General features: G+C 33.2%; 1 protein-coding gene across 2 annotated transcripts; it reads left to right on the plus strand.

Moving 5' to 3' along the window:
• The first annotated feature begins 2 nt into the window (after positions 1–2).
• Positions 3–21,753, plus strand: LOC134715997 (exonuclease 3'-5' domain-containing protein 2-like). Of its 2 annotated transcripts, XM_063578654.1 has the most exons (12): positions 5–243; positions 1,804–1,937; positions 2,268–2,425; positions 3,493–3,618; positions 4,085–4,196; positions 4,629–4,871; positions 5,429–5,576; positions 5,909–6,074; positions 6,595–6,792; positions 7,418–7,549; positions 13,819–14,031; positions 21,459–21,622. In XM_063578654.1, exons 1-11 carry the CDS (start codon positions 189–191, stop codon positions 14,009–14,011), a joined length of 1,665 nt encoding a protein of 554 aa, XP_063434724.1. In that variant the 5' UTR covers positions 5–188; the 3' UTR covers positions 14,012–14,031; positions 21,459–21,622. The 2 variants fall into 2 exon arrangements, with proteins under 2 accessions (XP_063434723.1, XP_063434724.1); XM_063578653.1 differs by lacking the exon at positions 13,819–14,031 and having other exon boundaries at positions 3–243; positions 21,459–21,753.
• The last annotated feature ends 1,474 nt before the right edge of the window (positions 21,754–23,227 follow it).

Consider the following 23,227-nt stretch of genomic DNA (forward strand, 5'->3'; position numbering starts at 1 on the left):
AGTCGCTATGACGTCACTTTTCGTTCTACATGACGTTATTGAAATATAGTAATATCCGAAAGTTAAACGTTTCCCTTCCGGATTTGGAACATCCGGGGTATTGCAATGGATGCGCCCATGAAACAAAAATTGTGCAATACTGAATGTTTAAAAAAATTATTAGTTAAAGATCTTAGAATAACCCAACAATGTTCAAAGACAGTTTAGCGATAAGTAGAGTTATTGGTACTGTGTTGGTTGGAGGTAAGCGTGTTGACACAACATGATATAGGGAAATCGATAATATGAGGCAGGCATAACCTGTAAATGGGGACGAAGTCTGTATGAATTAGTTTTTTGTAACTTAAATATTTTGTTAACAGAAACGGAAATACCGTAACGTTTCCGATTTTGGTTCTGTTGTTAGGGATTTTAGTTGTGACGTTATTTAAGTTATGACGTCAAATGTAATGAAAACAAAGAAACGCTATCATCAGGTAACGTTTTTTCATATCAAGGAATTTAATATTAAAAATGAAATTGGTATTGCGTTCCTTCCTATTTATACTAGACTGATAAATATATATTTTACTCGGCAAAGATTCATACAAACAAAACCGGAAAAAGGAAGTACATTGTAGATTTCTGCGCAGGTCCGGGATTTCAAAACATGACATAAAAAAATGAATGATTTTGAGTTCATTAGTACAATGAAAACTTCGGGAAATTTTTCCGAATTTTTTTTTTATTGAATTTTCTACTGTTTTTGGGGACTTCGTCCCCATATAAAATTAATGTTAAAAACTTTTTTTGTCAGTTTCAACTGAGTTGTCTGTTTTCACATGCACAGTTCCAAGTTTTAAATTATTTTTCATTTGAAATGCATTGTAATATGAGGGGGGCATTACCTTTGAAAGGGGGTGAAGTCTATGAATTTGATATTGACTTATTGTTGTAATTTATTTCAAACATATATATTTAAATTCAAATTCTGTGAAGGTTCATCATAACAAATGGACAAATATGGATGTATTTAATGCCAAAATTACATTTTTGGTGTATGGGGTGATTGAAAGTTGCATGTAAGTCGAGTAGGAATGACAAGAATCATTAATTATGTCAGGTTAATGGAATAGTTGTCAAGGTTGTAGTAAAATTGTATCGTAAATATTTTTTCAATTAGATCAGTAAAGCCGATGAGACATTTAAGTGTTTGCACTCTTGTTAAAAAACATATTCGTTATGGCATGTATGGGTGAAAAGAACAAATTCTGACAAAGTTTCTTTTAAAATTAACATGCAAAAAACTACGTGATTTCATGAATAAGAACAATGACATTTATTTTTCTGTGTATTTGTTTTCTGGAAGAATTGCTTTAATGATGCAAGTACAAAAAGAAGGGCAAAAGATACCAGAGGAAGAGTCAAACTCATAAATTGAAAATAAACTAGCTTTGTGATGGCTGAAAATGAAAAATACATACTGACAAATAATAGTACACAAAAAACAACATTGAAAAATAAAGACTGAACAACACAAACCCAACCAAAAAACTGGGGGTGATCTCAGGTGCTCTGGTAGGGTAAGCAGATACTGCTCTACATGTACAGTAATTACTAGAAATGGATAATGTAAAATTATGAAACCAACAGTCTCTGTCAGTAATGCACAACTTTATTGAATGTACATGTATCTATCTGATATTCCAGAAACTGTTTCTGCTACAAAAATTCAAAAGAAAGCATTTGTTCAGATTGTCTAGATACAGATTTTTTATGCATATAGAAAAAAGATATTTTAACATTTGAAATTCAATTTTTCAGGCTTGGCAGCATATTTATATCTTAGATTTAAAGACACAAAGAAGTATAAACCATATAAAAGAAAAAAGGAAATATTCCTTATAGACACTGTTGAAGATTATGAAAGTTTTATTAATACTGTCACAATTGAAAAGGTTAGTTTTTTTGGTGGTACAAACTTAATTTGAGGACACACATGTATAAGGAAAATTTGAAGCATTTTAAAAAACACTTTAACTTTCTCAAATAAATTTGAAGAAATGTTTTTTTTTCTTTTCTTATATTTTCTTATTAAATTTGAATGGCTACTTGGAACATAGTACCTTTATTATGAAATCACAAACTATTTCTTTTTAAAAGGCTACAAGTTATTTATTCAACTGTCGTGACTGTGTTCAGAAAGTATTGCAAATATTGTTACTCATATTGTTTCATAAAATCCTGAATATTGAAAAAATGATGTTCTTACTTCTGACATATTTCAGGTTTTAGGACTAGATTGTGAATGGGTGTCCTTTAGTGGTAAGAGGCGTCCTGTTGCTTTGTTACAATTGGCTACACAACTGGGACAATGTGCATTGATTCGTTTGGATCGAATGGACTCTTTTCCTAAATCATTAAAAGATATATTGGCAGATAAAAGGTAAATGTTTTAGTTATGATGTTATCATCAGCCAGTGGAGCAAACTTCAGTACATATATATTGCAAAAGATCAGACAGACATACAAGACATACAATGTATTTGCAAGAAGTTATACAGAAAGACAAAAGCACATACACACAAAGAGTAATGACAAGATGTTACACACCTATATAGACAAAAACACACACATACATAGACAAAATCCTACCCATGCATCAACAAAAAATTAAAATATCACACATAGACCAAAGACTATCTTTTGAAAAAGACTACCAATAAAAGTTCCTATAGTTTTAGTTTCTACATCATTGCTGAACAAAATTGATCAACCAATATATATGTCCTGAGACAAAAACAATGAGAAGAGTTGCGAGGACATACAGCAATTTATTGAAAGTTTATAATGATGTAATTGTCATTTTGTATGACCTAGATCACTGATACATATATTCTGGAAATTGGGTGACTTGAAATAAGGATGAATGCTAACATTTTAATGCTGCTGGCAGCATTGAATAGATGGGAATTCAGAATTATCATTTACAATCTTTGTTTGAAACCTGTTTTAAAGTAAGTTAATTTTCTAGGCTATCTAACAATGACACTTGATAATGGTATAAATAAGAGAAACTGTTTATTGTTAATTTTTATGATATAATATTTCTTATCGCTATTTTGTGCATTTTTCCTTTGATCTTTTTTTGTGATAATTTTCATATTATGCTTCTCGCTTGAGATGGAAAAATTATCGCTAGAAACTAAGGAGGCCACGTGGCGTTGCTAACGAAATTGACATGAAATTGACAACGTCGTCATAGGTAAAATAGCGATAAACAGATTATCATTGGTCATCTCAACTCGATTGCTTTTCTCACTTTCGCTGTACCAGCTCAAGCAAGAAAATCAACCTCGTTGAGATGATCAACGATAATCTATAAATATATTTAGATTTTAAATTGTAGATAGTCTACTGATAAAAATTTTAAAGCTTTGAGTAATGAGACTGTTTCAAGATTATTCTTAAGTTTAGATTTTATTCATGTGTCTCTATGTTTACTGTCTTTAGTATACTGAAAGTAGGAGTTGCAGTTAAAGAAGATGGCAAAAAACTTCATCTTGATTATGGGCTAGTAGTAAATGGATGTGTAGACTTAAGACATGTCCTTAATAGAGTCAGAGGAATATACACCTGGTATGCTAAAGCTTTGTAGTCTTTTGTAGTTCATTCAGTATGTACAAAGCTAAGGGTTTAAGATTCTTTGTAGCAGGAATGGAAAAACATAAAACTTGATTTTTTCAGTCTTATTAAAAAATCACCAAAATCAGGTTTGTGGGTTCATAAATCAACAAATTAAAAAAAATAGAGCCTCTGGCATATTGCATCCACTGACATAGTTAAACAAGATAGGCATATACAAGTACTCTCAATAGTTACAAATCTGCTATAGAATACAAGATGGTGTCTTATTTATATACATCAAAGAATTGTCTCTATCATTGATTTACCAAAACAATTGGGAAAAAAACAAACATGAAACTTGAACAATATATTATGATATAACATACATAACAGTTTAAAGTTTAGAAAATTATTCTTCATGCTAGTAATGTTAACTGTTAGTGATGAATATAACTTATCCAGTAGTGTTGTTTTTCAGTCGTAGTAAAGGACTACAGGGCCAAGCTGAGAGTATATTAGGAGTAATGTTAGATAAAAGTAACCGTATAAGATGTGGAGACTGGGAAGCTGATGATTTTTCACAAGAACAGGTAACCTATGATTTAAAAAGTACACAACTAGAAAATGCAAATTTCACAACCATTCTTAAGATTTATAGAGTATACAATTACGCTTAACAAAAAGATTTCTTTTACATTTGTTAAATGGGGAAAAATATCCTATTGATGTGAGAACTATGAATGGTACATAGTTTTACTTTGTGGTTCACTCAAGATACTTGTCTAGAATTGTATTTATCTCTTCTTTCACATGCTTTGGAAAGTTTCTAATTAAAAAGAATAAAGTCATGTTAGCTATACTGACAAGTCTGACATAAACATAAAAAAGGCCATGTGGTATTGCCAATGAGACAACTACCCACCAAAGTTTATGTAGTGGAAGTAAGTAATTAAATGTTGTTCATCAAAAATGGACATTTGTTTGTTCATGTAATGTAAACTGTATTTTATTTCTAATTTTAGATAGAATATGCAGCCAATGATGCGCTAGTAGGTGTAGATATATTTATGAACTTAATCTTGGCCAAAATGTGGGGCAAGAAACCAGATATTAATATAGAAGATATTTTCACCATTGTTGATGAAACAGAATTTTGGACCTTTACGAGGTCTTTGGTACAAGGGACAGTAGATGTTAATGTTGGAGGAGCATGGAATTCTAAAAATCCTGCTTACAAAGGACCACAACTAACAAATGATGAAGAGGTTTGGAAATAACCTTTTATTAACTTTTTACCATGTTTTAATTATTATTAATACATTTAGTAACAAGTTCAGAAACCATATAGTCAGCACTCTGAAATGAAAAATGTAAAAACAATTCAATCAAGAAAACTGATGGCCTAATTTAAAACAATACAAATTACAAAAAAAATAAAATATGACAGACATTAACCAACAACATCCAGTGAATTACTGGCTGCTGACTTACACACATGTTTAACTTGTCTGCTTAAAGATTATGGTGGGGTTATAAAATAAACATGTTTGCGATTGCTCAAATATTTCTCTAACCTTAGATAGTGATGTTTTAAACAGCACAACATCAGAACAAACTATAAATTCATTTGTAAATGGCTTAACTCAATAGTTGGTTCAAAGTACAATAAAAAAATCACATAAAAACTATTCTTTGGTCTGATAAATAGTGATCTAATTGAAGATCACATCAGGATCACATCACATCATCATAATTATTCTATAAAGAAGGTTCTGAAGGCAACATTATTACAAAAAGACAAAAATGAATTATTTACTTCCAGATATCTGTCAAAGATAAAGAAACAAGAGCTTATGTATTACGACAACGGCCATTATACTACAACTGTTACCTTTTAGCTCCTGATGGAGAAAGTCTGTGTACCTGTGATATAAAAAAGGCAGAGTGGTATATAGAAAAGGGTTTAGCAGGTATATTGATACTTATCATGCTAATAGCCAGATCCAATCTTATCAATTAAACTTTCTATTAGATTGTTACGTAAGTTATAGAAATACAAACTCAAAGAACTATGTTCTCACTTCTTTTGTTGAAACACTTGAAAAAGTCTGGCCAACACAACTTTTATTCAATTTTAATATTTGAGAAGTAAGATTACAGCACTATTCACAAGTTGAATCTTAGCTTTTCTTTGAATTGGAAATCACAGTATTTCCTTGCAACCTGAGTTGCATATTAAAAACACTTGATGAGCTTTATAATGACATCTGCTCTTTACAAAAATATTATTTGTATGTTTCAGACAAAGTAAATGATGACCCATTCACAGTTCAATTAAAATTTGAACCAGCTGGTCGTCCGGCATCTAAAGATGATTATTATTTACAAGAGAAAGAAAACATTTGTGTAGTTTGTGGATCAAAAGAATCCTATGTACGAAAGCAAGTAGTTCCTAAAGAATATAGAAGGTAAAATATTTCATTGATTTTTGGTATCTTTGTCTTACACATGACAAAAAACCAAAATATTATCCCAATGGTCATCATGACGCAAAAAAGAAAAGAAAAAAAAGGCACTATTAAAAACAATTTTTAAACAGACACGTTTCTGTGAGGCAAAAAGACTGCTGGTACAATAATATTTGTGTATAGGGATAGACAGACAGAATTAAGGAGAAGGGTTTGATCTGTTTCTGAGGTAGTGTAAGCTAAAGGACCACTGTAATGGTGTATGGAATGATTTTTAGGTATACATGTTTCTCTGGCATGGTTCATATGACTGAACTCATTCTGATGGCAATTGATAATGTGAAGTGGATGCTATACTTATAATAAAACTCGTATTACAGACTTTTAACAAAAATTCAATCTGAATCATAAGTAAAGCAGTTAAGACAATTGATATCAGCATATGCACTCTTGTGTTTTGGCAATTAACTAGATTATTAAACTTTGTCATTGGCTTTATTTACTGGTACATATATTTCAGATATTTTCCTCCATCACTGAAGGACCATGCCTCCCATGATATACTGTTACTATGTATGTCATGTCATGTTAGGAGCACACAGTATGATACAACTCTTAGGTACCAGTTAGCAGATGAATGTAATGCACCTATAGATGAGGGATCTGGAACTAAACAATTAAGTGACCAGGACTTACAAAAAGTTAGATCAGCTGCAAGGTAAATATATATTTTGACTTAAAATTGCACTATTTGTTAAATATATTTCTCTTTGAGTGTTCCAGATGAAGGTAAATTCAAAAAAGTGCTTTCGAACATGAAAAATATCAAGTGCTTTTTTTATGCCATGTCATAGTGGCCATTTATTTGTAAAACAAAATGTCAAAAAAAATGTTTGAAGGATTTATTTATTCCTGTAGCAAAATTAAGATGTTCATCATATACTATAGTATAAATATTAGCTAGATATGCACAAAAGTGTGTGAAGTTGTCTGGATCTGAAGGTATGGTTGAATTCAAGTTCTTTAGACCAAGTGCCTGTTATACTTTTACAGTCCTCTGTAATAAACTGGGATTAATCCAATTCAAATATTACAGTTATGCTTAAGGGTGGTCATTTGTTGTCTGTTATTTCCTGAGCAAAGCTATCTAAAAAAAGCAATTTGTAAAATTTGTATGACTTTGAATTATGTGAGACTTTTTATGAGAACATGCAATTTAGCTCTTGAAACTTGTTTTGCAGAAGACTGTTAGTTAACACATAGTTAGTTTTTTGTGGCTTTATGTAGTGATCTATAGTGCAGTTTGGTTATTGGCTAATAAGAACTGCAATTTTCTTTTATAGAGCATTGTTAAATCCAAAAGCTAAAATTCCTGAATTAAGAAAGACAGAATTAAAGAAGACATTAGAAGATTTTTATGGAATAACAGATTTCTCACCTGAAATACTGACACAGGCAGCAGAAATTGAATACAGGTATGATCTGCTGTAATTAAGTGCCAGTTTTTCACTCTTCCAGTCTGTTGTTTATATGAAATCTAGTATTTCTCCATGAACATTTGTACTGCAACTTTTTCAACTATCAAATATTCTTGAAGTACGTCTGTTTTGATGGAGTACTATTTTTATACAACTTTCGTCCTATATTGCTATCACGTTGGTGTCGTGGTCTGCGTCATCGTCGTCCGAATACTTTCTGTTTTCGCACTCTAACTTTAGTAAAAGTGAATAGAAATCTATGAAATTTTAACACAAGGTTTATGACCACAAAAGGAATGTCAGGATTGATTTTGGGAGTTTTGGTCCCATCAGTTTAGGAATTAGGGGCCAAAAAGGGCCCAAATAAGCATTTTCTTGGTTCTCACACTATAAATTTACTTTAACAGTCAGGGGCGTTACTTAAACAAGTTATTTTTTTTAGTTACTTATATAAGTAATTTTTGTTTTTGAAAATAATAAAATAACTTAATAGAGTTATTTTAATTTTCAATAGAAACATAGACTAAATGTAGTTTTCATGATTTTAAACAACATTTTGTATCATAAAATAAAGAAATTATCAGATTTGAGAGGAGTATAGAGATAAAGGGTTACTTTAGAAATAATGACAAAAATATTACTTGAATAAGTTATTTTATACAAATTTGATTTTTTTTTAGCAATTACGCTTATTCAAGGCACATATGTAATTGATTCCGGTTACGAATTATAAATAACTTAAGGTCTTAATTAATTCACAAGTATCTATCTATTTATATCAGTCTACCTTCAAGATTTTAGAGGAAAATGATAATTTAATAGTCCCAAGAGACCAATTTTTGACCCAGAAGCGTTGGTATGAAAGATAAGTGGGTCAGAAAGTTAGTTAGTGTTTCGGAAGAATTAGTTTTTATATATCAAGGGAAAAATAACCAGATGACTGAAAATTATTAAAAGCTAGTAAAATCTGTATTATTGGACACCTATAAAAATAATATTCAGAAAAATAACTTATATAAGTTATATTTAAATAAGCCTCGTTTTCAACATTACTTGTATAGGTAATTTTAATTGTTACATGTTTAAGTAATACCCCTGACTGTTTAAGTAAATAGAAATCTATAAAATTTTGACACAAGGTTTATGACTACAAAAGAAAGGTTGGGATCAATTTTGGGAGTTTTGGTTATAACAGTTTAGGAAATAGGGCCCAAAAAAGGGCCCAAATAAGCATTATTCTTGGTTTTCGCACAATAACTTTTCTATAAGTAAATAGAAATCAATGAAATTTAAACACAAGGTCTATAACCACAATAGGAAGATTGGGAATGATTTTGGGAGTTGAGGTCAGAACAGTTTAGGAAAAAGGGGCCCAAATAAGCATTTTCTTGGTTTTGGCACCAAAACTTTAGTATAAGTAAATAGAAATCTATGAAATTTTAACACAAGGTTTATAACCGAAAAAGGAAGGTTGGAATTGATTTCAGGAGTTTTGGTCCCAACAGTTTAGGAATAAGGGGCCCAAAGGGTCCAACATTAAACTTTGTTTGATTTCATCAAAAATTGAATAATTGGGGTTCTTGATATGCCAAATCTAACTGTTTAAATATGAAGATTCTTAATTTTTGGTCCCGTTTTCAAATTGGTCTACATTAAGGTCCAAAGGGTCCAAAATTAAACTTTAGTTTGATTTTAACAAAAATTGAATTCTTGGGGTTCTTTGTTATGCTGAATCTAAAAATGTACTTAGATTTTTGATTATTGGCCCAGTTTTCAAGTTGGTCCAAATCGGGTCCAAAATTAAAATTTGTTTGATTTCATCAAAAATTGAATAATTGGGGTTCTTTGATATGCCAAATCTAAATGTGTATGTAGATTCTTAATTTTTGGTCCCGTTTTCAAATTGATCTACATTAAAGTCCAAAAGGTCCAAAATTAAACTAAGTTTGATTTAAACAAAAATTGAATTCTTGGGCTTTTTTGATATGCTGAATCTAAACATGTACTTAGATTTTTGATTATGGGACCAGTTTTCAAGTTGGTCCAAATCAGGATCCAAATTTATTATATTAAGTATTGTGCAATAGGTGTCATACCACCAATTAAAAGTCCCTATCTGTTCAACCAAATTTTACAATTTTCACAGCTTTCTAAATATTTTACCTTAAGTTTAACTTCACAGAAACCAGGTATGTCCTGAATCCTACATGTATCAGCTTTCTACATGCCAATTTTCAATAGGTGTTTAAAATCATATAAAAAAGAAAAGGTGTTCCGAATAGAGGTACCACTAAAAATAACCCCTGGTTTTCTGGAAATCTTAAATTAGTATACTATGGAGTGCATTAATCCTCAATTTTTAATGCAAACTCATAAACAAGTAAATTTTAGCTCAAAATGGTCTTAATATATTTCTCTTTAACCAAAAGTTTCATTTCTGCCAATTTGTCGGTTAGTTTAAGTAAAAAAGGACATCAAATGCACTATTTTTTGTCCGAGCAGGCCTACTTTCACATACGTTCTAAATTTGAGTGAGTAATTGGTGGTATGACACCAATAGCAAGAAATTTTCAAATGCACAGCATTCAACAATAGCAAAAAATCTCCAATTGCACAGTATTGTGCAATAGCAAGAAATTTTCCATTGCACAGTATTGAACAATAGCAAGAAATCTTCAATTGCACAGTATTGTGCAATAGCAAGTATTTTCAATTGCACAATATTGCGCAATAGCAAGAAATATCTAATTGCACAATATTGTGCAATAGAAAGAAATTTTTTAATTGGAGTTATCTTTCTTTGTCCAGAATAGTAGTTGAATCAACTTAAATCATTGTTTTATTTATACAATATACAATGTATATTCACTTTTACTTCCAACTGATAAATTAAAACAATCTTTACCATTCAGTGATAACAAGCACTTTTTATACGACCGCCAATTTTGAAAAAATTTTCGTCGTATATTGCTATCACGTTGGCGTCGTCGTCGTCGTCGTCGTCGTCGTCGTCGTCGTCCGAATACTTTTAGTTTTCGCACTCTAACTTTAGTAAAAGTGAATAGAAATCTATGAAATTTTAACACAAGGTTTATGACCATAAAAGGAAGGCTGGTATTGATTTTGGGAGTTTTGGTCCCAACATTTTAGGAATTAGGGGCCAAAAAGGGCCCAAATAATCATTTCTTGGTTTTCGCACTATAACTTTAGTTAAAGTTAATAGAAATCTATGAAATTTTGACACAAGGTTTATAACCACAAAATAAAGGTTGGGATTGATTTTGGGAGTTTTATTTTCAACAGTTTAGGAATTAGGGGCCAAAAAAGGGCCCAAATAAGCATTATTCTTGGTTTTCGCACAATAACTTTAGTTAAAGTAAATAGAAATCAATGAAATTTAAACACAATGTTTATGACCACAAAAGGAAGGTTGGTATTGATTTTGGGAGTTTCGGTCCCAACAGTTTAGGAATTAGGGGCCAAAAAGGGACCCAAATAAGCATTTTTCTTGGTTTTCGCACCATAGCGTTAGTATAAGTAAATAGAAATCTATGAAATTTAAACACAAGGTTTATGACTATAAAAGGAAGGTTGGTATTGATTTTGGAAGTTTTTGGTCCCAACAGTTAAGAAAAAAGGGGCCCAAAGGGTCCAAAATTAAACTTTGTTTGATTTCATCAAAATTGAATAATTGGGGTTCTTTAATATGCCGAATCTAACTGTGTATGTAGATTCTTAATTTTTGGTCCCGTTTTCAAATTGGTCTACATTAAGGTCCAAAGGGTCAAAAATTAAACTTAGTTTGATTTTAACAAAAATTGAAACCTTGGGGTTCTTTGATATGCTGAATCTAAAAATGTACTTAGATTTTTTATTATTTGCCCAGTTTTCAAGTTGGCCCAAATCGGGGTCCAAAATTAAACATTGTTTGATTTCATCAAAAATTGAATAATTGGGGTTCTTTGATATGCCAAATCTAACTGTGTATGTAGATTCATAATTTTTGGTCCAGTTTTAAAATTGGTCTAAATTAAAGTGCAAAGGGTCCAAAATTAAACTAAGTTTGATTTTTACAAAAATTAAATTCTTGGGCCTCTTTGATATGCTGAATCTTAACATGTACTTAGATTTTTGATTATGGGCCCAGTTTTCAAGTTGGTCCAAATCAGGATCTAAAATTATTATATTAAGTATTGTGCAATAGCAAGTCTTTTCAATTGCACAGTATTGTGCAATGGCAAGAAATATCTAATTTCACAATATTGTGAAATAGCAAATTTTTTTTTAATTAAGAGTTATCTTTCTTTGTCCAGTATAGTAAGCAAGAAATATCTGCAAGAATTTTTTTTAATTGGAGTTATCTTTCTTTGTCCAGAATCAACTTAAATCTTTGTTATATACAATATACAATGTATATTCACTTTTTACTACCAACTGATAAATTTGAATAATCTTTACCATTCAGTGATAACAAGCAGTTTTTTTACATCATGTATTTAAATGAGTAGTAATTGTTGCAAACTCCATTAGAATATTTTAATTGAAATTAGTTTTGGAATAAGGGAAAGGGGGATGTGAATAAAAAATTGGGTTAAATTTTTCTCATTTGAAATTTCATAAATAAAAAGAAAATTTCTTCAAACATTTTTTTGAGAGGATTAATATTCAACAGCATAGTGAATTGCTCTAAGAGAAAACAAAAATTTTAAGTTCATTTGAATACATTCATTCTGTGTCAGAAACCTATGCTGTGTCAACTATTTAATCACAATCCAAATTTAGAGCGGAATCCAGCTTGAATGTTGTGTCCATACTTGCCCCAACCGTTCAGGGTTCAACCTCTGCGGTCGTATAAAGCTACGCCCTGCGGAGCATCTGGTTTTACATCTTTTATGATGTGTAACCATAGCAACAAATTAGGCCCTATATCAACACCATCTATCAGAGAGAACAAGTTGTAACAAAATTGTTCAATATCAATGTATAACGTAAGGGTACCCAAATTGTAATGAGTACCCAAATTACACCTATTTAGCAAAAATAGCAGTGGAAATCTTAAAAGATTTCCTAGAGACTAAACAAGTTGTATTTCAATGATCTGATAGTATCCACGTCTTTCAACATAGGTAAATATATTTAGATATACACGCAACGTTTACAGTATTTATCAACAGATGAAGTGTTTACTGAAAAAGCAAAATGTACTGAAACATTGCCATGCGACATCATCAAAACGTCATCTTTTTAAAATTAGCAATTACAATATGTTTCAAGTATCCATTTCTTAAAAAAAGAAAAGTCAACATGGACAAATATCCTATTGTTCAAAATATTTGAAAAAAGTAAACAAATGCTCTGTTATTCAACTTTTGACGATGCAAATTTTAGCATGGATGCGATTTGGGTACTCCTCATTACAGAATCATTGATGATTGAAATCAAATTGATGTACCTACATGTATATAATAAAGAAGGATATGGCTACAAAATAAACACAAAATGGAAATGTTTGTCTTGATCATAAAAAAACGTAGTCGGAAAAATGTCAAAATAGGTGCAATTTGGGTACTGTCACGTTATGTTTGTGAAAATTATGATTTATTTTAGCTTTCTTCATTAAAGTGTTGACAATTTAGCCAATGTTAACTAAGAAAACATTACATAGGAACCAAAATATGTTATAAGCAACCAAAATGTAGGAACTAACAATTATGGGTTTATATGCTCCATAGAAAATGAGGTGACATTTAGTTGTACTCTTGTTTGTCTGTACCTCTGTCTGTCTGTATGTCTCAAAATTTGTTTCCATTCTCTAACTTTGGTTTGCCTGAAATCTGAAATCCATTACTGTCTAAGTATAGAAGTTTCCAGGAGTGATTCTGTATACACTTCTTTGCTTACGGTAACACATTTATAACTTTCATGCCTCATCTTGACATTGATTTGTACACATCATTGGTTACAAGCTGGTAAAATCTATCATTTTATAAAACAAAGACAGAGAAACAAAGGTACAAGTTACCTCAATTTGGGATTGTATAGTCAGTGGTTTTTACTCCAAAAATTTTAAATTGCCAGGCAGGGGTGCAGGTTATAGAGAAGGATAATCAAGAGAAAAAAAATAACTATTAAAATGAAAATGTTTATGCTTAGGCTGTTAAGGGTCTTAAATAAAGTGCCTCCCATCCCCCATCTGTTTAATTTTGAAATAATTGTAATGTACTTCTGGCCAGCTCAATCCCTTGTTATTCAATTACACTTTCTAGGGTTGATAACAAGAACTATGAACCACATGGTAAACTGGTGGTTAGATATATGGAAAAAAATGGAGGATTACATACGTTTGAAAAAAGATGGAGGACAAATTTCATAAGCACAATGAAACCCCAGTTCCTTCCAAAATATTGGTCCATACATCACAGACATGAGCAACATAAACAATTAGAGGTCATTGAATGAGCTGGAAGGTCACACATTGTGTAAGTAACAAACCTTGTAATAGATTGTTCAAATCCTGGCAATTAGGTTAAGCTAGCCATGGTGTTTTGCATGCCCTAAAGTCATTATTCTCCCTGTAGGTTATTCATTCTGGGACAGAACTTTACTTTCTTTTTTGATTGCAAGATTTTAACCAAAAGAGACCAAATATTTCATTGGTTTGCCACTTTCACTTGATTAATAAAAATGGAGATTTGTCTGTATTGAATTTGGAAACATGAACCTCTCTGAAAAAGTACAAATTTGAGGCCAGATCGTCTTTTTTCTCGACTGAATTTGATTGATGGGATTTATTTTTCATCTGATTCTTTTCTGTACATGGTATTTTTTCTTTAAAACTCTTTAAAGCATTAGTGATTTTGTTTGGTGTTTGAATAATAAATAAAGTAATTCTTGATGGAATCTGTTTTTAAACAAACATGATGTCATAGACCATAAAAGGCAGTAAATACTATGGAAATTTAATTTTGACATCATAAACTTCCAAATTTCAGACACAATATATCATTGACTTCAATAATCAGTTTTGACAGAATTAACACTTTCTGTATACTGTCTGCATGTGTATCAGTGATCACTAAATCACCTATAAGAATTTCAGAAGAATGTTTTTAATGCTCTTTATGCCTTTAATCATGGTGTCCAGCCTATGGATAGTTCAGATGGCCACTAAATTTAAACTTTTATTATCGGTAATCATCTTCTCCCCTTTTAGCTTCATGTAGATTGGCTTAGCTTTGTTTATTTTATTACACTTTAAACACAGGCACTCGTCTCAGAAAAAAATTTCTTATTTGTCTTTATAAAAAAAAAATCTGAGAAAAGTGCCTTTGACTTTAAACCAATTAGGATTTTTTTAACTGAATATTTCAATGAAAATATGACCTTGGAATTAACATTTTATCCACTTTTGATAGGATTTGTTTCTTTCTCATCTTGTAATGTTTGAAATGTTTTGAGATGGCTAGCATGTAGTGATCAAATGTTACTGGCAGAGGAAGCCATATGGGCCTGAAAATCCTACTATGGGCTAGTGTGTAGTGATCAAATGTTACTGGCAGAGGAAGCCATAGTGTCCTGAAAATCCTACTATGGGCTAGTGTGTAGTCATCAAATGTTACTGGCAGAGGAAGCCATATGGGCCTGAAAATCCTGCTATGGGCTAGTGTGTAGTAATCAAATGTTACTGGCAGAGGAAGCCATGGGGTCCTGAAAATCCAACTATGGGCTAGTGTGTAGTGATCAAATGTTACTGGCAGAGGAAGCCATAGGGTCCTGAAAATCCTACTATGGGCTAGCGTGTAGTGATCAAATGTTACTGGCAGAGGAAGCCATGGGGTCCTGAAAATCCTACTATGGGCTATCGTGTAGTGATCAAATGTTACTGGCAGAGGAAGCCACGGGGTCCTGAAAATCCAACTATGGGCTAGTGTGTAGTAATCAAATGTTACTGGCAGAGGAAGCCATGGGGTCCTGAAAATCCTACTATGGGCTAGTGTGTAGTGATCAAATGTTACTGGCAGAGGAAGCCATAGGTTCCTGAAAATCCTACTATGGCCTATTGTGTAGTCATCAAATGTTACTGGCAGAGGAAGCCATAGGGTCCTGAAAATCCTACTATGGGCTAGTTTGTAGTCATCAAATGTTACAGGCAGAGGAAGCCATATGGGCCTGAAAATCCTACTATGGGCTAGTGTGTAGTGATCAAATGTTACTGGCAGAGAAAGCCATATGGTTCTGAAAATCCTACTATGGGCTAGTGTGTAGTGATCAAATGCTACTGGCAGAGGAAGCCATAGGGTCCTGAAAATCCTACTATGGGCTAGTGTGTAGTGATCAAATGTTACTGGCAGAGGAAGCCATACGGTCCTAAAAATCCTACTATGGGCTAGCGTGTAGTGATCAAATGCTTCTGGCAGAGGAAGCCATATGGGCCTGAAAATGCTACTATGGGCTAGCGTGTAGTCATCAAATGTTACTGGCAGAGGAAGCCATAGGGTCCTGAAAATCCTACTATAGACTAGCGTGTAGTGATCAAATGTTACTGGCAGAGGAAGCCATACGGTCCTGAAAATCCTACTATGGGCTTGCGTGTAGTCATCAAATGTTACTGTCAGTGGAAGCCATAGGGTCCTGAAAATCCTACTATGGGCTAGCGTGTAGTCATCAAATGTTACTGGCAGAGGAAGCCATAGGGTCCTGAAAATCTTACTATGGGCTAGCGTGTAGTCATCAAATGTTACTGTCAGAGGAAGCCATAGGGTCCTGAAAATCCTACTATGGGCTAGCGTGTAGTCATCAAATGTTACTGGCAGAGGAAGCCATAGGGTCCTGAAAATCCTAATATGGGCTAGCGTGTAGTCATCAAATGTTACTGTCAGAGGAAGCCATGGGGTCCTGAAAATCCTACTATGGGCTAGCGTGTAGTCATCAAATGTTACTGGCAGAGGAAGCCATAGGGTCCTGAAAATCCTACGATGGGCTAGTGTGTAGTGATCAAATGTTACTGGCAGAGGAAGCCATGGGGTCTTGAAAATCCTACTATGGGCTAGTGTGTAGTGATCAAATATTACTTGCAGAGGAAGCCATAGGTTTCTGAAAATCCTACTATGGGCTAGTGTTTAATGATCAAATGTTACTGGGAGAGGAAGCCATAGGGTCCTGAAAATCCTACTATGGGCTAGTGTGTAGTGATCAAATGTTACTGGCAGAGGAAGCCATAGGGTCCTGAAAATCCTACTATGGGCTAGTGTGTAGTGATCAAATGTTACTGGCAGAGGAAGCCATAGGGTCCTGAAAATCCTACTATGGGCTAGTGTGTAGTGATCAAATGTTACTGGCAGAGGAAGCCATGGGGTCTTGAAAATCCTACTATGGGCTAGTGTGTAGTGATCAAATATTACTTGCAGAGGAAGCCATAGGTTTCTGAAAATCCTACTATGGGCTAGTGTTTAATGATCAAATGTTACTGGCAGAGGAAGCCATAGGGTCCTCAAAATCCTACTATGGGCTAGTGTGTAGTGATCAAATGTTACTGGCAGAGGAATCCATAGGGTCCTGAAAATCCTACTATGGGCTAGTGTGTAGTAATCAAATGTTACTGGCAGAGGAAGCCATGGGGTCCTGAAAATCCTACTATGGGCTAGTGTGTAGTCATCAAATGTTACTGTCAGAGGAAGCCATATGGGCCTGAAAATGCTACTATGGGCTAGCATGTAGTGATCAAATGTTACTGGCAGAGGAAGCCATAGGGTCCTGAAAATCCTGCTATGGGCTAGTGTGTAGTCATCAAATGTTACATGCAGAGAAAGCCATATGGGCCTGAAAATCCTACTATGGGCTAGTGTGTAGTCATCAAATGTTACTGGCAGAGAAAGCCATATGGTTCTGAAAATCCTTCTATGTGCTTGTGTGTAGTGATCAAATGCTACTGGTAGAGAAAGCCATAAGGTCCTGAAAATCCTACTATGAGCTAGCGTGTAGTGATCAAATGCTACTGGCAGAGGAAGCCATATGGGCCTGAAAATCCTACTATGGGCTAGCGTGTAGTCATCAAATGTTACTGGCAGAGGAAGCCATAGGGTCCTGAAAATCCTACTATGGGCTAGCGTGTAGTGATCAAATGTTACTGGCAGAGGAAGCCATACGGTCCTGAAAATCCTACTATTGGCTAGCGTGTAGTGATCAAATGTTACTGGCAGAGAAAGCCATATGGTTCTGAAAATCCTACTATGGGCTAGTGTGTAGTGATCAAATGCTACTGGCAGAGGAAGCCATAGGGTCCTGAAAATCCTACTATGGGCTAGTGTGTAGTGATCAAATGTTACTTGCAGAGGAAGCCATACGGTCCTGAAAATCCTACTATGGGCTAGCGTGTAGTGATCAAATGCTACTGGCAGAGGAAGCCATATGGGCCTGAAAATGCTACTATGGGCTAGCGTGTAGTCATCAAATGTTACTGGCAGAGGAAGCCATAGGGTCCTGAAAATCCTACTATGGACTAGCGTGTAGTGATCAAATGTTACTGGCAGAGGAAGCCATAGGGTCCTGAAAATCCTACTATGGGCTAGCGTGTAGTGATCAAATGTTACTGGCAGAGGAAGCCATACGGTCCTGAAAATCCTACTATTGGCTAGCGTGTAGTCATCAAATGTTACTGGCAGAGGAAGCCATAGGGTCCTGAAAATCCTGCTATGGGCTAGTGTGTAGTCATCAAATGTTACAGGCAGAGAAAGCCATATGGGCCTGAAAATCCTACTATGGGCTAGTGTGTAGTCATCAAATGTTACTGGCAGAGAAAGCCATATGGTTCTGAAAATCCTACTATGTGCTTGTGTGTAGTGATCAAATGCTACTGGTAGAGAAAGCCATAAGGTCCTGAAAATCCTACTATGGGCTAGCGTGTAGTGATCAAATGCTACTGGCAGAGGAAGCCATATGGGCCTGAAAATCCTACTATGGGCTAGCGTGTAGTCATCAAATGTTACTGGCAGAGGAAGCCATAGGGTCCTGAAAATCCTACTATGGGCTAGCGTGTAGTGATCAAATGTTACTGGCAGAGGAAGCCATACGGTCCTGAAAATCCTACTATTGGCTAGCGTGTAGTCATCAAATGTTACTGGCAGAGGAAGCCATAGGGTCCTGAAAATCCTACTATGGGCTAGCGTGTAGTGATCAAATGCTACTGGCAGAGGAAGCCATATGGGCCTGAAAATCCTACTATGGACTAGTGTGTAGTGATCAAATGTTACTGGCAGAGGAAGCCATAGGGTCCTGAAAATCCTACTATGGGCTTTTGTGTAGTGATCAAATATTACTGGCAGAGGAAGCCATAGGGTCCTGAAAATCCTACCAACCTGTGGCAGGAAAACTGACAAAGCTAATAAAAGTGCTGTTCCTTTTCTTTTTTTGTTGTGCATGTACTAAGTTTGTGTCATTTATGGATACCCCATATCCTCGGTTTTTCTGAAGCTAGCTATATAGTCAATTAGGTTTGACTGGTGCATGTCTCGAGTCTACAACCTCAGTGTTGACAGGCTTTTGGTACTGTAGTTACTATATACCACTCTGCCATCATGACCAATCTATCTTTAAGGAATAAACATAATTTTTTAAAAAAATCAAATTTTACAAAAGGCTTATAATTACACATTTATATGGTAAATAAAATCAAAAACCGGTGTCCACTGGTTTACTTTGTTAACTGTGAGCACAGTAACTTTTAACCTATCAATTGTTTGCCTTTTTCATATAACCTTGTTGCAGATGTCAGAGTTAAAAACTTGATTAATTTGTTTGTGCAACCTTGTAACTTTTTACTTGTTGCAGCTGTACATGTGTCAATACAATTATTTAACTTTCCTCTGGTAACATGTTGACATCCCCATCATAGTACAAATGAAACATGTATTTTTTATAAGATTTAGCTGCAAAACAAGTGCATGGACCCCTATGTTTATGCCCCCCACTGTAGTGGAAGGGGCATTAAGTTTTACCCTTGTCTGTCTTTCTATCCATAGGTAAATTCTCAAGTCTGAAAGTTCTTTTCCATTCTCTTACTTTAGTTTGCCTCAACAAAATGCTTTGAAACAAATGGAAAAATTGCTGAAAAAATTAAGTAACCCAACCAATTTCCTCTGCCATATTCAGCTGTGTTCAGCAGAGCAATTTGTTAAAAAATAAGAAAACCAGATTTTAAGTTTTTTTCAGCCTGTGTTATGTATTAAACTACTCTGAAAACATATATTGAAAGCATTTCAGAATACTGTAGATGTAAAATTTAATAGATTAGTGTCCTAACATTAAGATTTTATAAAGTATTCAATCCTGCCACTGTCCCCAGTCCACAACTTACTGTATGCCCATTTGTTTTAAAATTAATTTGAGCAAATGTTTTTGGTACCAGATTAATCATATATCTAACAAAATATGGGTAATAGTTAAGCCAGAAGTGTTTAAACATTTTTGCAACCAGTTTAATTAAAAAAAGTTTTATAGATCTGACTGTTTAAAACTTTCTTTTTTGTCAGTTCAAAGCAAGTTTATTGTTTTCATTTACATTATAGCCATTTATGATAATAGAATGAAATTTGTTATTTCCACAAGTTCAAAGCATGGTTATGGTATGATTTCAGTACAAAAGACATTTATAATTATAAAACCACTGCCTTAAAGGTTAAGGTGTCGGGCTATAACCCATGAGTTGGGGATTATTCTCTATTTTTTGCCCCTGGATCCTAAAAAAGTGCACATGCATCTGTTTCCTTTTAAAAAAGGTCTCAATATTATGCAGTCTTCTTTTTGTCTCTTGAATAACCTCGTGGCCAGTTTGTAATCAAAATTTAAATTTTTCATTGAAAAAAAAACATGGAACAGATGAATATTTAATTCTATATAAGTGGTTACAGGTGCAAAATACATTTTCTTGTTGATTTGTTTTGAAGACTGTTATTTTTGTTTGCAGGACATGTCATTGAAACAATTCAAGGTTTCGTTAAACCTTGCCACTGATCTATACTGAACCTTAAACAGCTGTGAAACAACATTGTTTGTGACCTTCTGCTGTTGTTTTTTTATTTGGTCGGGTTGTTGTCTCTTTGACACATTCCCCATTTCCATTCTCAATTTTATAAGTTTTTGCTTATCAATTTTTGGCGCTGAGCATTTTTGAGCAAATTTTGTAGGTTTCAATTTTATATGCCTGTTTACAGGTTTTATTATGGTATACTCTTGTCTGTCTGTTAGTCTGTGTGTCTGTCCATCTTCAACATGTTGAACAATATGTCAAAAGCACTAAAACCAATCTGCATGAAATTTTGGTGAATTGTTTGTATCTATTGATGCGAGCTCCCTTTTGATTTTCATAAATTTTAGATTGTATGTTTTTTTATTCATTAAACATGTTAAAAGTAAGATGATTTTCCTGTTTTCTTACTATAACTTAGAAATTCTTTGTGTGAAATTTTCATGAAACTTTGGCGAATTGTTTACCTTTATTGACATAAGCTCCCTTTTGATTTTCTTATAGCCTATCACAATGCAAAATTGTTCTTGTAAGTTATTATTTACTGTAAATTTACAAGTTATTGCAAGGTTTTTATAAATGGGAACAGTAATCAACTGTGTGACTGTGTGAGTATCTCAAAGGATAAGAATTCCCAATTGATATTTTAAACATACATCTGTTTAGAGATTTTTCTGATACATGTACATGTGTTGCAATAATTAATCTCACATTTTTGTCCATTATTTAAAAAAAAAAAACATTAATGAATACAAACAATAATTTCTGAATTTACAGAATTTGGGATCATAAAAGAAGCAAGTTTTCTTTCATAGGATAATTCATTCTATGATTATTGTGTGGAAATTTTACATTTTCTAAGAGTCATATTTCTGTTTGTTTCAGGGTTGACAATAGAGATTATATTCCCCATGGCAAGCTGGTTGTGAGAAGTATAAAGAAGAGTGAAGGATTACACGAGTTTCAGAAAAGATGGCGTCAGCATTTTGTTAATACAATGAAACCACAATATCTGCCAACAAATTGGTCTATTGATCACAAACATGAAAGATTAGAAACATTTACTGATTTTGTTTTATCAAACTAGTAATATATTGCTTCAATAGTCAGATGAGATGAAAATAAGCAAAAGGCTGTGATACCATTTTATATTGTAATAAAATGTAGGGTTCTAAAGAAAGATTTTGTTCTTATTGTTGTTATTGGTTTTTATAGGCATCTTACTTATATAGTAGTTATGACTTAAATTCATATGACTTAGATATGTTATACTTGTAAGGTGTACATACATTCATATTAAAGTTTAGGAAATGTGTCATTATACTAGAAAAATAAAAATTTATTTAATTTTAATCGTACAAAAGAAAGATAACTTGGTACCATGAAGCCATTTAAGGTCAAGGAACAGTAAATGGGCTATGTCACAGATTTTGCTAAAAAATTTGCATACAACCTTGGCTCGTTGAACTACAACTAAAAATCGAAAAAATAATACAAATATCTCTTTTATTATCTGAAAAATTGCAGATTGATTTCTTTTAATATGGGTGAATATTTGTATAGAAAGCACATAAAATCGGTGAAAAACCTTCTAAAATTTGTCTAAAAATCGCCAAATCTTTAATTCCACTCCATAGATATTTCTTAAAAAACTATATATTGTTGACACATAAATTTCTGTTTTAATGATATAAAATAATCAAAGGGTCACCGACTTCGTTTTTTGTCTAATAGTCAATTTGTTACCTTGTTGGTAGTGAAAACCGTCAAAAATCAATGTTTTACGGCCTGCAACGCGATAACGTTACGATTATTTTGACGTTTTGTTGGATTTTTTCACAAAGAACGCAACTTTAAATGAAGTATACGTTAAAACAAAGTCGGTGACCCTATCTTTATTTTGCATCATTATAACGAAAATTTATGTATCAACAACATATAGTTTTTTAAGAGAAATCTATGGAGTAGAATTAGAGATTTGGTGATTTTAAGACAAATTTTAGAAGGGTTTTCGCCGATTTAATGTGCTTTCTATACAAATGTTCACCCATTTTGTAAGAATTCAATCAGTAATATTTCAAATGATAATTGAGGTAAATGCAATATTTTTTCGATTTTCAGTTGAAGTTCATCGAGCCAGAGTTGTATGCCAAATTTTACTGAAATCTGCGACATAGCCCATTTACTGTTCCTTGACCTTAAGTGTCAAGCCACATTGACATTCTGTTTATTTTAACAATTATTTAATCATCTTAGATATTTTTTTCATAAATTTTGTTTACAAAGTTGGTTTATATATAAAATTCAAAAAAAATACAAAAATATTTGTGTAGAAATAAGGGTTTTTTATTCAAAGAAAATATCAGAAAATGAATTGTGACTTTATGTCCTGTGCCTTTTTTTCCGTGACTTTATGTCCTGTGACTTTCTGTCCTACACTCTAATAGATTACCATGACTGTATCAGGCAAAACTTGTAGGAATTGCTGGTCATGAATGCTCTTCAACTTCACACTTTGTTGAGCCTTATTAACTTTTTCAATTTGAGCATCACTGATCATAGTGATGAGTCCGGTGCAAATACAAAACTTCCATCCTGGTGTCTTAGATAGTTAATCTAAAATTGTGAAGCTAACTGAATAACTTTAATTTGTT

This window comes from Mytilus trossulus, chromosome 4 (genome assembly GCF_036588685.1).
Source record: "Mytilus trossulus isolate FHL-02 chromosome 4, PNRI_Mtr1.1.1.hap1, whole genome shotgun sequence".
NCBI classification, from domain to species: domain Eukaryota; kingdom Metazoa; phylum Mollusca; class Bivalvia; order Mytilida; family Mytilidae; genus Mytilus; species Mytilus trossulus.

Excerpts from the sequence above, each read along its gene's own strand:
- LOC134715997 (XM_063578653.1), top strand. The coding sequence starts at position 189 with ATGTTCAAAGACAGTTTAGCGATAAGTAGAGTTATTGGTACTGTGTTG. Across the intron at positions 3,619-4,084 it reads GTCAGAGGAATATACACCTG|TCGTAGTAAAGGACTACAGG; the intron begins GTATGCTAAAGC and ends GTTGTTTTTCAG. Across the intron at positions 5,577-5,908 it reads TATAGAAAAGGGTTTAGCAG|ACAAAGTAAATGATGACCCA; the intron begins GTATATTGATAC and ends TGTATGTTTCAG.